This window comes from Physeter macrocephalus, unplaced genomic scaffold (assembly GCF_002837175.3).
Source record: "Physeter macrocephalus isolate SW-GA unplaced genomic scaffold, ASM283717v5 random_144, whole genome shotgun sequence".
NCBI lineage: Eukaryota > Metazoa > Chordata > Mammalia > Artiodactyla > Physeteridae > Physeter > Physeter macrocephalus.
This window is the reverse complement of record NW_021145429.1, coordinates 41,998-54,887: the sequence shown is the minus strand read 5'-3', so window position 1 is coordinate 54,887 and position 12,890 is coordinate 41,998. Positions and strand designations below refer to the sequence as shown.

The 12,890-nt window shown below is 52.1% G+C and overlaps 1 protein-coding gene and 1 long non-coding RNA gene across 3 annotated transcripts in view; one reads left to right on the top strand and one right to left on the bottom strand.

Moving 5' to 3' along the window:
* Positions 1-4,181, bottom strand: part of PLIN3 (perilipin 3) — a 24,326-nt gene extending 20,145 nt beyond the window's left edge. The window contains exons 1-2 of one of the 2 annotated variants that reach the window (XM_007109317.3): positions 4,106-4,181; positions 1,431-1,512 (exon numbers count right to left, since the gene is read on the bottom strand). In XM_007109317.3, the coding sequence (XP_007109379.1) occupies positions 1,431-1,496 (66 nt within the window). In that variant the 5' untranslated portion in view covers positions 1,497-1,512; positions 4,106-4,181. Of the gene's footprint in view, positions 1-1,430; positions 1,513-4,105 lie in introns of those variants that run through there. The other variant, XM_028484194.1, reaches the window with a different exon arrangement.
* A 6,448-nt stretch (positions 4,182-10,629) lies between these two features.
* Positions 10,630-12,890, top strand: part of LOC114484895 (uncharacterized) — an 8,768-nt gene continuing 6,507 nt past the window's right edge. Inside the window, exons 1-2 of the long non-coding RNA XR_003678261.2 lie at positions 10,630-10,925; positions 11,619-11,782. This is a non-coding gene — a long non-coding RNA (uncharacterized lncRNA). The remainder of the gene's footprint in view (positions 10,926-11,618; positions 11,783-12,890) is intronic.

The following is a 12,890-nucleotide window of genomic DNA, read 5'->3' as shown; positions in this document are numbered from 1 at the left end:
CAAGAGAAGTCACTGCAAAGAGAAGCCCGCGCACTGCAACGAAGAGTAGCCCCTGCTCGCCGCAACTAGAGAAAGCCCGTGGGCAGCAACGAAGGCCCAACACAGCCAAAAATAAATACATAAACAAATTTATTTTAAAAAAAGGCAATTCTGACAAGATCTACAACATGGAAGAACCTTAAGGACATTATACTCAGTGAACTAAGCCAGACACAAAAGGACAACTACTGTATGATTCCACTTATGTGGTACCTAACACAGAAGGTTCTACTTTTATAAAATGATTCCACTTATTCTACTTATATGAGATGTCCAGAAAAGGTAAATCCATCAGCAGGAAGCAGATTAGTGGTTGCCAGGGGCTGGGGGAGAGGGGAATGGGCGTGGCTATTAATGGATATGGGGTTTTGATCTGGGGTAATGAAAAAGCTCTGTAATTAGATAGTGATGATGGTTGTACACTGTGAATATACTTAATGCCACTGACCTACACACTTCAAAACAGTTAAAATAGTATATTTTTATGTTATGTGTATTTTACCACAAGTTTAAAAAAGGAACACGATAATTTGTAAGAACCTAATGTACAGTACAGGGAAACTCTACTGAATGTTCTGTAATGACTTAAATGGGAATAGAATCTAAAAAAGAGTGGATATATGTATGTGTAAACTCAATCACTTTGCTGTACACCTGAAACTAACATAACATTGTAAAAATAACTATACTCCAATAAAAATTAATTTTAAAATAAAAATAAAAAAGGAACAAAGCACCGACAGATATTACAATGCAGATGAACCTCAAAAAGATTACGCTCATTGAGAGAAGCCAGATACAAAAGGGTCTCGTGGTGTATGTTTTCATTTCTATGAAATGTCCAAAATAGGCAAATCCATAGAGACAGAACCCAGAAGAGGGGTTCCCAGGAGGAGAGAAAATGGGGAGCGACTGCTAATGGGTATGGGGTCTCTTTTGGGGGAGATGAAAAATTTCCGGTGTGGTGGTGATGGCTGCATAACTGGGTAGTTTACTAAAAATCACTGAGTAGTACTTTTCATAAGGGTGAATTTTATGGTATGTGAATGATACCTAACTTTTAAAAAGCTGTTTATTAAAAGGGGCTTTTATTTAAACTGGGGAAAGGAGGTGGAATAGAAACTGGCTTCCTAAAAGGAGGACCCTAAGAGAACCTGCAGAGACAGGGAAGGTCTGCCTGGGGGGAGCCAGGCAGTTTCAAACAGAGCTGTACCCCTGCTCTCCCAAGAGCCCTTGGAATCCCCAGCTCTCCCACCTGCACCTATTAGTGGGGCACCTGTTAGAGGCTACTCGGAAGGGTGTCTCTTGACCCCCCCTGTGCTGCCATCAGCTCCCTGCCAAGGCACCACCAGGTGGGAAGCCTCATCTCACAGATCCCAGACCTTCCTCACCTGCTGTACCGGTTCTTCCGCTGACACCTGGGTGCTGGCAGTGGCTTCTGTCTCGTTGGTAGACATTTCTCAGAAGCAGGCACTGTGAACAGGACTAGTCAGGGTACAGCCTGCTTCTCTCTTCCCTCCAGGGGGATGTCCGCGTTCACACCTGCCCTCTGACCACCCCACCCCCAATTTCCTAGAGCCCTGCCTCTCAATTGTTGACACATACCTGTGAGCCTGTTCAAAACAAGTGCTGATTCAGCAGAGCAAAAGTCTAACAAGCTCCCAGGTGCTGCTCATGCAGCTGATCCCGGGGCCACATGTTAAACGGCAAGGTCTGTGCACAGCCCTCCAAGGGCTCACCTCTATCAATACTATGGTGCAAAACCCCGGTAGATGGCAATTTGTCGATTACTACTGGGTTTTAAGAGGCATCTTCCCTTTGACCCAGAAACCTCACTGCAGGGACAGTCCCACACTGGTACTGCCACGTGGACAGATGTGTGTACCTGTGTTGGCCACAGACGCTGGAAACAATCTGGTTGCCCAACAGAAGGGGACTAAAGGAAATAACACTGGTAGCCCAGGGCAGTGGCTTAAGTGTGGAAGCTTACATGTAATTGACTGGGACCAAGATATTGTTAAGAGACAAAAGGTGTGAGTGGGGCTAAAGTTTTTGCTTGTATTTGACAGAATCTTTAAAGAGACACAGGAAACTGTTACAGTGCCACCTTTCAGGGAGGAAGATCGGGTAGCTGGGGCAGGCCTCTGACTTTTGAGCCAGGTAGATAACATTACCTGTTCAAAAAAAAGTTAAGTGTTTTTTTTTTAAGTTAAATTTAAAAAAAAAAAAAGAGACTGTTCCTGGCCCCTCTGCAGACAGTCAAGTCAGTCTCAGGGATGCAGGGAAGGCAAGGGAGGCTCCCTGGGTGAATCTAATGCACACATTTGCAGGCAAGATGGCAGCCACAGGTGTGCTCCATTTTCCTGGCCAAATGAGATGAGACAGCTAGAGCACTGTCAGATTAGATTTCAGGAGTCCCAGCTCCACCCATGCTGTGCTATGTTGGGCAAGGAGCTTCCTCTCCCCTAGCCTCAGTCTTCCTTCTGTAAAATGGGGCTAAACCTGCCTTAAGTCTGGTTCTCCAGGTCCTTTTTTTTTTTTTTTTTTTTTTGGCTGCACCTCACAGCATGTGGGATCTTAGTTGACCAGGGATCGAACTCATGCCCCCTGCAGTGGAAGCACAGAGTCTTAACCACTGGACTGCCATAGAAGCCAGCCCACCCCAGGTCATTCTGGGATAAGCCTGTGGTGAACCCCTGACCTTGAGTTTGAGCATTTCCTTCCAGACACCGTGTTTTGCTCTCCCCAAAGTTGCTGGAACCCAGCAAACTGATGCTTTGAGAGCACCAGTTCTACAGTCCAAACTGGGTTCTAATTCCAGCTTTGCAACTCCCTAGCTGTGGGAGACTGGGAAGGCAGCACCCCCTCTCGCAGCCTCATTTGCCATGTCTATGAAATGGGGATAACCGTTCCTAGCACAGAGTCCCTGTAGACTGGAGGAGAGTCTGGAACGTAGCTTGGTGCCTGGCACACAGTAGGTGCTCAATAAACAGATCCATTTCACACCACTCTGCCTGCCACAAAGAAACGGGTGAAACTAGCCAGGATTGAGCTTCTGCTTGGTCCAAAGGTCCCCCAACTGGGAAGTGGGGCAAGGAGGCACACCTACCCCTAGTGATCATCACCTGACTCCTGTTCTTCCCCTTACCTTCCCTGCAGCCTGAGCTCACCTGGGCAGCTCAGAGGTCCTCCCTTCCATCCCTTTTGCCCATCAACTCCTTTGGAAATGGTTTAACCAAGGACACCCATTGCAGATGTCAGCACCCCCATTAAAGTCCTTGGGGTCAGCAAACTGCCTGCAGCTGGCCCCAGCAGCAAGAGCAAGAACTGGCTGAAACTGGCTGGAGTCACGCAGTCGTCCAGCTGCAGCCAGGGAATGTGAAGATCCAACTTCCAAAGTTCCCAGGGACGGACCCCAGGCCTAGGCTCTGGTTTTACAAAGGTCCCAAGGACTCAGATAAGGGGGTAGGCCTTCCCACCACCACTTTGTGCAATCCACTGGCCATACCCACCCAGGAAAAGGGGGCGGGATTTGCCCCGAGACCTCGCCGGGGTCAGCTGGGGGCGGTCAGAAGATCAAGGGAGGGGCCGAGTCCCCAGGCGGCAAAACCATTTGGAGGGGAAAGGGCTTTGCTAGGCAGAGGGACTGCCCCCTGGTGGGGGGAGGGAGGGGGCGCTCTCTGAAGACCCAGAGAGGGCGGAATTCCTGTGCGGAATGGGCTGTGGCTCGCCTCCAAAGTGCGTTTGCAAAGCAAGAGGATGTGGTTGGGACTGGAGACTTAACCCTCCCCCACCGCTTGACACTGCCACTTCTAGGGGGCTCTTTCGCGCACCCCCCCCGAAAGTCCTAGATATTGAGAGAAGAGAGTCTGAAAGTCTGAGCCTGTTCCAGAAGTTGGATTTTTTTTGGGGGGGGAAGTGTGCTCAGCCCAGGCTGGAGACCCCTCCCCAGGCCGCGAAGACAAGCAGAGCCCCCGGGAAGACCCTTCCTGCCCCTTCCTCCCCTGGAGCACCCCAGGACTCGGCGGCCCCCGCCCCCACTTAATCGGGGGCCCTCGCCTCTCACCGCGGTCAACGGGATGTCCAGGGCGCGGTGACCACTACTTCGAGGCCAGCTCCAAAACCGTCCTGGGCTAGCCCAAGGCAGGCTTTTATGCTTGGGGGGGCGGGCGCCCGGGACTGACGGGCTGAAGGACCAATCTGGTTGGTGGGGGCCCGCCCGCCGCCAGGCCACGCCCCTCGCCCGGCTCCGGACGTTGGGGCAACTAGTGAAGCCCCGGAAGGGCTGGAATTTCGCGGGCGCGCGCCCTGCCAACTGTGCACCCAGTGGGCGACCCCTGTACGACGCCGGATCCAGCCAAGGGACGCCCCTCCCTGCCAGGGACCCTAGGAATTCGGTCCTGGTAGGTGAGTGCGATCCTGGAGTCCCCCGCCCTTCTTTCTCCAGTGGCCAGATCGAGGCCGTGGGAACTCAAGAGAGCATTGCGTGATGCCTCCCGCGTGTCAGGGGCCACCTCCTCCCCTCCGCCGCAACTCACCCTCTCCCCACTCCGCGTGAGGGTGATGGAGCCAACCTGGACCCAGCATTATGAGCAACTTGCCCTGACCTGCGTCATGCCAGTTTATCCTCCCAACACTGTGTATCACTTTATCATCCCCATTTTACAGATGAGAAAACCGAGGCCCAGAGACAGTCATCCAGGGACAGTGCAGGGGCCAACTCTTGGATCTCTGACTCCTGGATCAACCCCTTCCTGAAGGTGCTCACTTGGATTTTCACCACCCCCCACCAAAAAAAATCCTTTATTCTCTTCGTCTATAAACCAAGGTCTCAAACTCAGATGGCCCCAGGGGCCAGGCAGGAGGTAAATGCCTCTGCTAAAAAAGTGACAGCATGCCCTGCCTAGAGGGAGCAGAGCTTTACCTTGGGGGAGACCCACCCACGTACTCACAGATCCATGGGGATTCCAGACTGTAGACAAAGTGTCCTGCCTCTTAAAAAAAAAACACCTCTGGACCAAATAAAACCCAATGGAGCCATATCCAGTCCAGGGGCCACAAGTTTGCCACCTCTGCTAGATTATGTATGTTGGGGTGGGAATTCTGGAACCTCTGGAAAGAACATGGAAAAAATTGGGTGTCTGTGACTAGTGCATTTTTTTTCTTTTTTTTTTTGAGAGGGTCTATACTAGCACTGTGTGATAGAGCTTTCTGAGATTAGAGGAATGTTCTAGAACTCTGTGCCACCCAATATAGTGGCCACTGGCACCATATGGCTGTTGCCCACCAAGAAAACTGAATATACATATTTAAGTAACCACATGCAGCCTGTCCGATTCCTAAGTGACTCTGAAACCCCCCAATGATTAAAGCAGTTATATAAAATTATAGCAGATAAAAATTTCACATTTGCGGCAAGCCTTTTCTCCCCACTCATTCATTCATTTTTCCTACTCATTCATTCAACAATTCTTACTGAGCTGCTGTGCTGGGGAGGGGAGCACAGAAGTGAGTAAAATATATCCCAGCCTTGTGATGCTCACCACCCAGTGGGGAAATAGATGATAAACTAGATAAATGAGTGAAATGCATAACGGGTCAGGTGTTGGTAAATGCTACCAAGAAAAGCAAAGAACTGGGATTGAGAATGTGGGGGCTACACTTTTTAGTAGGGTGGTCAGGGGTGGCCTTTCAGGGTGCCATTTGAGCACAGAAATGAGGGAGGAGAGGAGGGAGCCCCATAGAGATCCGGAGAAGAGTATTCCTCATGACGGCAGCAGCACGTGCAAAGGCCCTGAGGCTGAACCACGCCGGGTGAATTGGAGATGCAGCCAAAACCCTATGTGGCTGAGGCAGAGTGAGGGGAGGGAGAGCACTGGAGGAGAACGGGTCTGCGACGGGTAGAGCTCAGAGAGGTAAAGTGACTTGTCCAAGGTCATACAGATGGAAAGTCACTGGGAGATATGCCTGGTAGCCTTCAGCTTCCAAGTGGCCTTCAGTGCTGGGATGTGGTCAAAACATCCCTGGTCAAGGGGATGTAACTCAATTCTGATTTGGAATATAAAGTCCTGATGATTTTCCCCCACATCTTCTGAACAAAAGGAGAGCAGCGTTGCTCACCTTCTTCCCTGGTGTGGAGATCAACCCCACCTCCAGTCCCTTGTGAGCCCAGTCAAGGGTGCACGTGTAGGTGGGGGAGGGGAAGGAAAGGTGGCCACACCATCAGCTCTTAGCACCACTGCCCCTTCCTCCTGGAAGCCTTCCTGCCTTCCTCCCCAGGCTCCCCCAGGCTAAAGTTGCCAGATAAAGTACAGAATTCCCGATTAAATTTGAATTTCAGGTCAACCACAAATACCTTTTGGGGGTTTAAGTGTATTCCATGCAATATTTGGGATATACTTATACTAAAAAATTATTCATTGTTGATCTGAAATTCAAATTGAGCTGGGCATCCTATTTATTTTGTTGTTTTTTCTAAACCTGACAACCCTACGCCCAAACCCATGTCCACTTCTCTGCCCCAACCATGTCTTCATGAAGACTCTGTCACTTCCCAGCCTTGGGGGGCTCCTTGAGGACAGCACCTGTCCAGGAGTCCTAGGGTGGGAGGTAAGAAATAGCTGCTGTTTCTGAGCTATTTCATTACATTATTCAGAGGCCAGATTTGGATTTCCCCCATTTTCTGGATGAGGAAGCTGAAGAATCAAGAGGTGATGTAGTTTTCCCTGGGACACACAGCCACAAATGGGTGGCTGCGGGATTTGGACCCAAGGTCTTTGTTTCTAAGTTCACTGCCTGCTGCTTCCTCCTCCTCTTCCTCCTCCTCCTTTTCCTCCTCTCCATCCCCTTCCAGTGGAAAGGCTCTGAAAACTCCCCAGAACTTTTCCACTGAAACCTAAGAGAGGGAGAGGCAGGCAAGCAGTGTGCCACAAGGCGGCGCTGCTGGCCCCAGATTGGTGTCCTGGTCAATCTGCCTCCTGACCCTGCCTCCGTCCATCCATCCGTCCATCCATCCATCCATTTATCAAGCATCTCCTATGATGTGTGAGCCAGGCCTGGCTGTGAGGACCCAGCGATTCACTGGATATTCAGTTATTCAACACAACAATTATTAAGTGCCTGCTGTATGCCAGGCCACTGCCAGGCAGCCGTGGGGACCCAGTCTCGACCTCTGCCTTTGCAGCACTCATAGTCCAGTGGGGAGACCCATATGGGATCAGCAGAGCCCCTTTAAGAACTTCACGGGGGAATTCCCTGGTGGTCCAGTGTTTAGGACTCCAGGTTTCCACTGCAGGGTTCAATCCCTGGTCAGGGAACTAGGATCCCACATGCCACGAGGCGTGACCAAAAAAAAAACCCAAGAAAAACAAAACAACAGCAACAAAAAACCTTCACGGGCCTGAGGCACTTGACGCCTCCCTTCATGAAAAAATATTACAAATCATCTCTTACAATTGAATTGGTATTATTTTATTCATTGTTTCTTTTGATTTTAAGAGAAATTAAAATGAAGCCATTTTGTGGGTTCCTGAAAGTGCTGTGGACCCGGGGTCTCCTGTGTCTGATGACAAGTTGCCTCTGGTGACCAGGTGGATAAAATAGAAGTGGTCAGGGCTGTGATGGGGATGCTCAGGCATGGTGGAGCCCAGAGGAGGTGCTGGACTTAGGTGTGAGTGGTGGTCCTGGAAGGCTTCTAGGAGGAGGTGATGTCTAATCTGAGGCCTGAGAGATGAGGCCAGGTGAAGGTACTGGAGAAGCTGTTCCAGGTGGAGGGAACAGAGAGGGTGAAGGTGCAGAGTGAGGCTGGAGGGTAGGCCGTGGCCAGGGGATGGGGAGTATTGGTAGGGGAGAGATGGAGCTAGACAAGTTGGCAAGGGCCAGGCTAACAGAGTCCTGATGGCACTGGGGAGCCACAGAAGGTTCTGGAGCAAGGTCAGCAGGGCATGTTGGAGCATTCGGAAGCTATCTTGGGCCATCCTGTGGATAAAGGAAATCTGGGAGAGGAACACGAGCCCACCTGCTTCAGGTAAGTCTTGAAAGGTGGAAGGGGGGTGTGCAGGAGGCTGTTCCAGAAACAGTGATGGTTATTCATTCCGGAAGTATTTATTAAACACCCCTCGTGTACCCTGCTCAGAATATAGCAGTGAACCAGACAGAACATCCCTGCCCTCACGGAGCTGACATCCTAGTTGGGGAGACAGACCACGTGCAACAGTCAATGCATAGTATATTAGAAGATGATAAGAGTTGTGGAGAAAAATAGAGCAGGAAAGGAAGATGGGGAGTCGGGGTGGTTTACAGTTTTAAATAAGGTAGACCAGGGACTTCCCTGGTGGTCCAGTGGGTAAGACTCTGCGCTCCCAATGCAGGGGGCCCGAGTTTGATCCCTGGTCAGGGAACTAGATCCTGCATGCATGCCACAACTAAGAGTCTGCATGCAACTAAAGATCCCACGTGCTGCAACTAAGACCCGGTGCACCCAAATTAAATAAAAAAAATTTTTTTTAAAGGTAGACCAGGGAGACCTCACTGAGGAGGTGACAGTTGAGCCGAGACCTGGAGGAGAGAAGGCTGTTGGACTGTGTAGCTTTTAGGAGGAGATGTGCTCCAGGCAGCAGTAAGAGCATGTGCAAAGGCCCTGGGGCAGGACTATGCCTGGTGTGTTGGAGGAACAGCAAGGAACCTGTGTGTCTGGAGCAGAGAGCAAGGAGGAAGAGAGGGAGGAGGTAAGGGCAGGGAGGGGACAGGGGCAGGTCGTGCACGACACTGTGGACCCCGGGGAGGACTTGGGTTTTTACTCTCAGGAAGGTGGGAGCCATGGAGGCCTGTGGGCAGAGGAAGGATGGGACCTGACTCAGGTTGGGGGTGACGGGCCATACCTGGGGACCTGAGAGAACAGGCAGCTTTTGGGAAACCACAGCTCATTTGAGGAGAGGGGGGCTGGGAGTTGGGTATAGGGGTTTGTCGGAGCCCTGCTGGGGAAGGGGCTTCCAATGTCCAGCAGAGGTTTTGGGCCTTTATTGTGGGAACAGTGGGGAGCAACTGTCGGATTCAGAGCAGAGGAGGGGCCCCGTTCAGATCTCTGGGGATGGAGGCATGGAACCTTTAAGATTCAGGGAAGGGGGGCCGGATATCTGGGGGCCAGGCAGGAACTCATGGCCCCTCTGCTGAGGATGAGGGGCAGATGGGAGAGAGACTGCAGCGGGAGAGTGACGGGCCAAGGTTTGGAAGGTGAGGCTGACACGGGCCTCTGGCTGGGAATCCAGTGAGGGGTGAGGGTAGAGGGACATTGGGACGACCCCCTGAGGCTGGGACCAGCAGAGGAGCAAGTCTGGGGTGGTGTCGGTAAGCAGTTTTGCTTCTCCCAGAGCCCCTGGCCTCGGGTAGTAGATTTAGCAAATAAAAATATAGGACCCCCAGTTAAATGTGAATTTCAGATACACAGTGAAATTTTTTTTTAGCATAAGTATGTCCCAAGTATTGCAAGGGACATACGCTGAGTAATTGCTTGTTTACCTGCGGGACCTGTACTTTTTTCTGGCAACCCTACCCCAGCCAGGACAGATCTGCCCACGATGTCCCCGCAAACCTCAGCTCTGGCCAGTGGGTGGACAGCCTGACCGATTGTGGCCCCGATGGCCGGAAGACAAGGTTTTGTCTCCTTGGCCCGCTCGCCGCAGGAAGCTGGGGGTCTTTTAACATGCAGGCCCTGGCCCGTCCCCGCCCCCCCGCCCTGGTGGCGCCAGCTGCCCGCTGCCCCCTGCGTGGCTTGGGGGAGGGGAGCTGCTCCCAGAGCCACTGTCCCCTGGGCCAGCCTCTCCCAGGCCGGGGGTGGGGGGTGTCCCACTGGGTACCCCCGGCCCCAGAATGCAGGGCCAGGGGTGCGGGCAGCAGCAAGGCCTCCACGTGGCCTTTGTCCCCCTCCATCCTGGTGGCCCATCCAGCTCGGAGCCCGACCTCGGAGGACCCCTGGCCTTTCTGTGAAGTTCTGCAGGCAGAGCCGGCAGACTTCCTTGTCAGAATGTACTGGAAGGACAGAGGCCTACGGGCAGCTGACCAGGAACCAGATCCCTCGGGACCGCAGCCACTCCATCCCAGGGCCCCCATACTGAGTGGCCTTGTGTGGGGTGGCCAGGCCCGGAGGCTCTGGCCCGGCCCTCCGAGTGCCAGCTGCCAGGATGTGCCAGTCACGTTGTCGGGGAAAGAACATGCAGTCCTTGGCTATCCCGGCCTCCCCTTTGTTCCCGGGAAGAGGAGGGGGCTTTTGTCCTGGCAGCTAGCCCCTCCCCCCTCAAACGGTCCGTTGAGGTGAAGATAGGAGGCACCTCGGGTCTGGGGGTTCTGGCCGGAGAGGGTCCCTTGTCACCCAGCATGGCAGAGGAGTCCCCTCCCCCCCAGCCAGCCCTGCCTGCTCAGAGCTCATGTGTCTGGACCTTGCGGGAGGCCAGGTCACCCCCTTGGGATTGGAATGCCGGAGGTGGCAGCAGCGGGGGGGTTGGGGGGAACATTCCCAGCGGGACAGGCGCCATGGTGGCAGCTGCTGGCCCCTGCCTGTCCTGCGTCCCCTAAGTTGGAGGCTGCAGCTGGCGCGGGTGGCTTTGGTTTGGGGGGGGATGTTATTTTTGGGGTGGCGGCAAAGGAGCTTGAGAGGCGCCTCCACCCAGGGCAGGAAGTGGGGCGGCCCCAGCTGCGTTCTCCCGTTGGCACACCTGGCCCAGCGGGCACTGGCGGCCACCGCACAGGAAGTGTTCCCAACGCCCGCCTGTGTGGTCCCCCAATCGGAGGCCCGGAGGGGAGGCGGCCAGCAGGGAGGGTGCAGGGGCCCGCTGTTGTGGGCCAGAATCTTCCAGAAGACGCCCCACTGGGGTAGCGACGGTGCCTCTGGGGTGAGTGCTTACTGTGGCTGATACCGGTTATAGACGTTAATCCAGAGACTTCGGGAGGGAGGGGCTACTGATGAATCCGAGTTCTACAGATGAGGAAACTGAGGCTCAGAAACGGAAGTGACTCCCCCGAGGTCACACAGCACAGACACCGCAGAGCTGGGAATCTCCGTAGCATTTAGGATCAGATACACTAACTCAACATAGGCCTCCGACCTGATAGTGTGGACAGGGGGTCCCAATCAGGGCGATCCTTGGGGTGTCTGGAGACATTTTTGGTTGTCTCGATTGGAGGTACACCTGGCATCCAGTGGGCGGGGCCAGGGGTGATGCGCCACACCCGCCAGTGCCCAGGACGCCTTCCCCAGAAACGGCCCAGCCCCAGATGTAGAGTCTTGCTGAGGTGAAAAGCAATAATAATATTATTAATTATTATTAAGTATAATCTTCATCTTATTTTATTTTTAAACAAGGTTGGTTTGTTTTTTGGGGGGCCGCACCTCACAGCTTGTGCGATGTCAGTTCCCTGACGATCAGACATTGAACCCGAGCCCTGGGCAGCGAAAGTCTAGAATCCTAACCACTAGGCAACCAGGGAACTCGCTAATCTACATTTTATTTATTTATTTTTTAAAGTCTTTATTGAATTTGTTACAATATTGCTTCTGTTTTATGTTTTGGTTTTTTGGCTGCGAGGCATGTGGGATCTTAGCTCCCTGACCAGGGATGGAACCTGCAGCCCCCGCACTGGAAGGCGAAGTCTTAACCGCTGGGCCGCCAGGGAGGTCCTCTTAATCTTCACTTTAAAGACGCGGAAACTAAGGCCCAGAGAGCCTGTGTTTTGGACTCCTGGACCCCAGGTACCCATTTCCCTTGGCTGCTTCCTTACTGTCCTTTCAAGCTTTGCAGTAAGGGAAACTGAGGCCCACAGAGGAGATATAAGTGAAGACTGGAACCCACAGCCCAGCACAGCCACTCACTGACACCCAGGGACCCTAGCAGGCAATGTCAATGGCCTCAGCTGTGTGTCTTCCTTCTCAGCTGAAGCAGTAATGATAACCACCGTGGTTCATGCAGAAGCAGCATGTACAGGGGTTAAGGCATCTAATCCTGGCTGCAAGCCCTTGAGCAAATCACTGCTCTTCTCTGAGCCTCAGTTGTCTCAACTGTAAAATGGGCTGATGATCATTATCCCTAACTCACAGACGACGGAGGGTATCAAATGAGGTAACACATAGCTCAGCATGGTGCCTGGGACGTGGGAAGCACCATATCAGGGTCGGATATTTAAAAAGAAATTTCTTAACTGTGGTAAAATACACAGGGCATAAAGTGTATCAGTTAAAGCATTTTAAAGAGCACAGCTCAGTGACACTAAGCACATTCACATTGTTGTGCAACCATCCCCACCATCCGTCTCCAGAACTTTCTCATCTTCCCAAACTGAAACTCTGTCCCCATGAAACAGTGACTCCCCACCCCTCCCCCAGCCCCTGGCCCCCACCATCTACTTCCTGTCTCTCTGGATCTGCCTCTCTAGGGACCTCCTGTGAGTGGAATCAGACAGTATTCGCGCTTTTGTGTCTGGCTTCTTTCTCTGAGCATCATGTCCTCCAGGATCATCCATACTGTAGCAGTTGTCAGAATTTCCTTTTTAAAGCTGAGTGATATTCCATTGTATGGATGGACAGCGTTTATTTATTCATTCATTGATGGACACTCAGGTTGCTGAACCAGGGTGGTGATAAGGGAAAGGGTAATAGTCTAGAAGGAATTTGAAAGTGGATTCAGTAGAATTTGCCAAGGAATTGGTTGGGGAATGTGGTTTTTATTTATTTTTTTATTATTTTTTTTACCATCTTTATTGGAGTATAATTGCTTTACAATGGTGTGTTAGTTTCTGCTTTATAACAAAGTGAATCAGTTATACGTATACATATGTTCCCATATCTCTTCCCTCTTGCATCT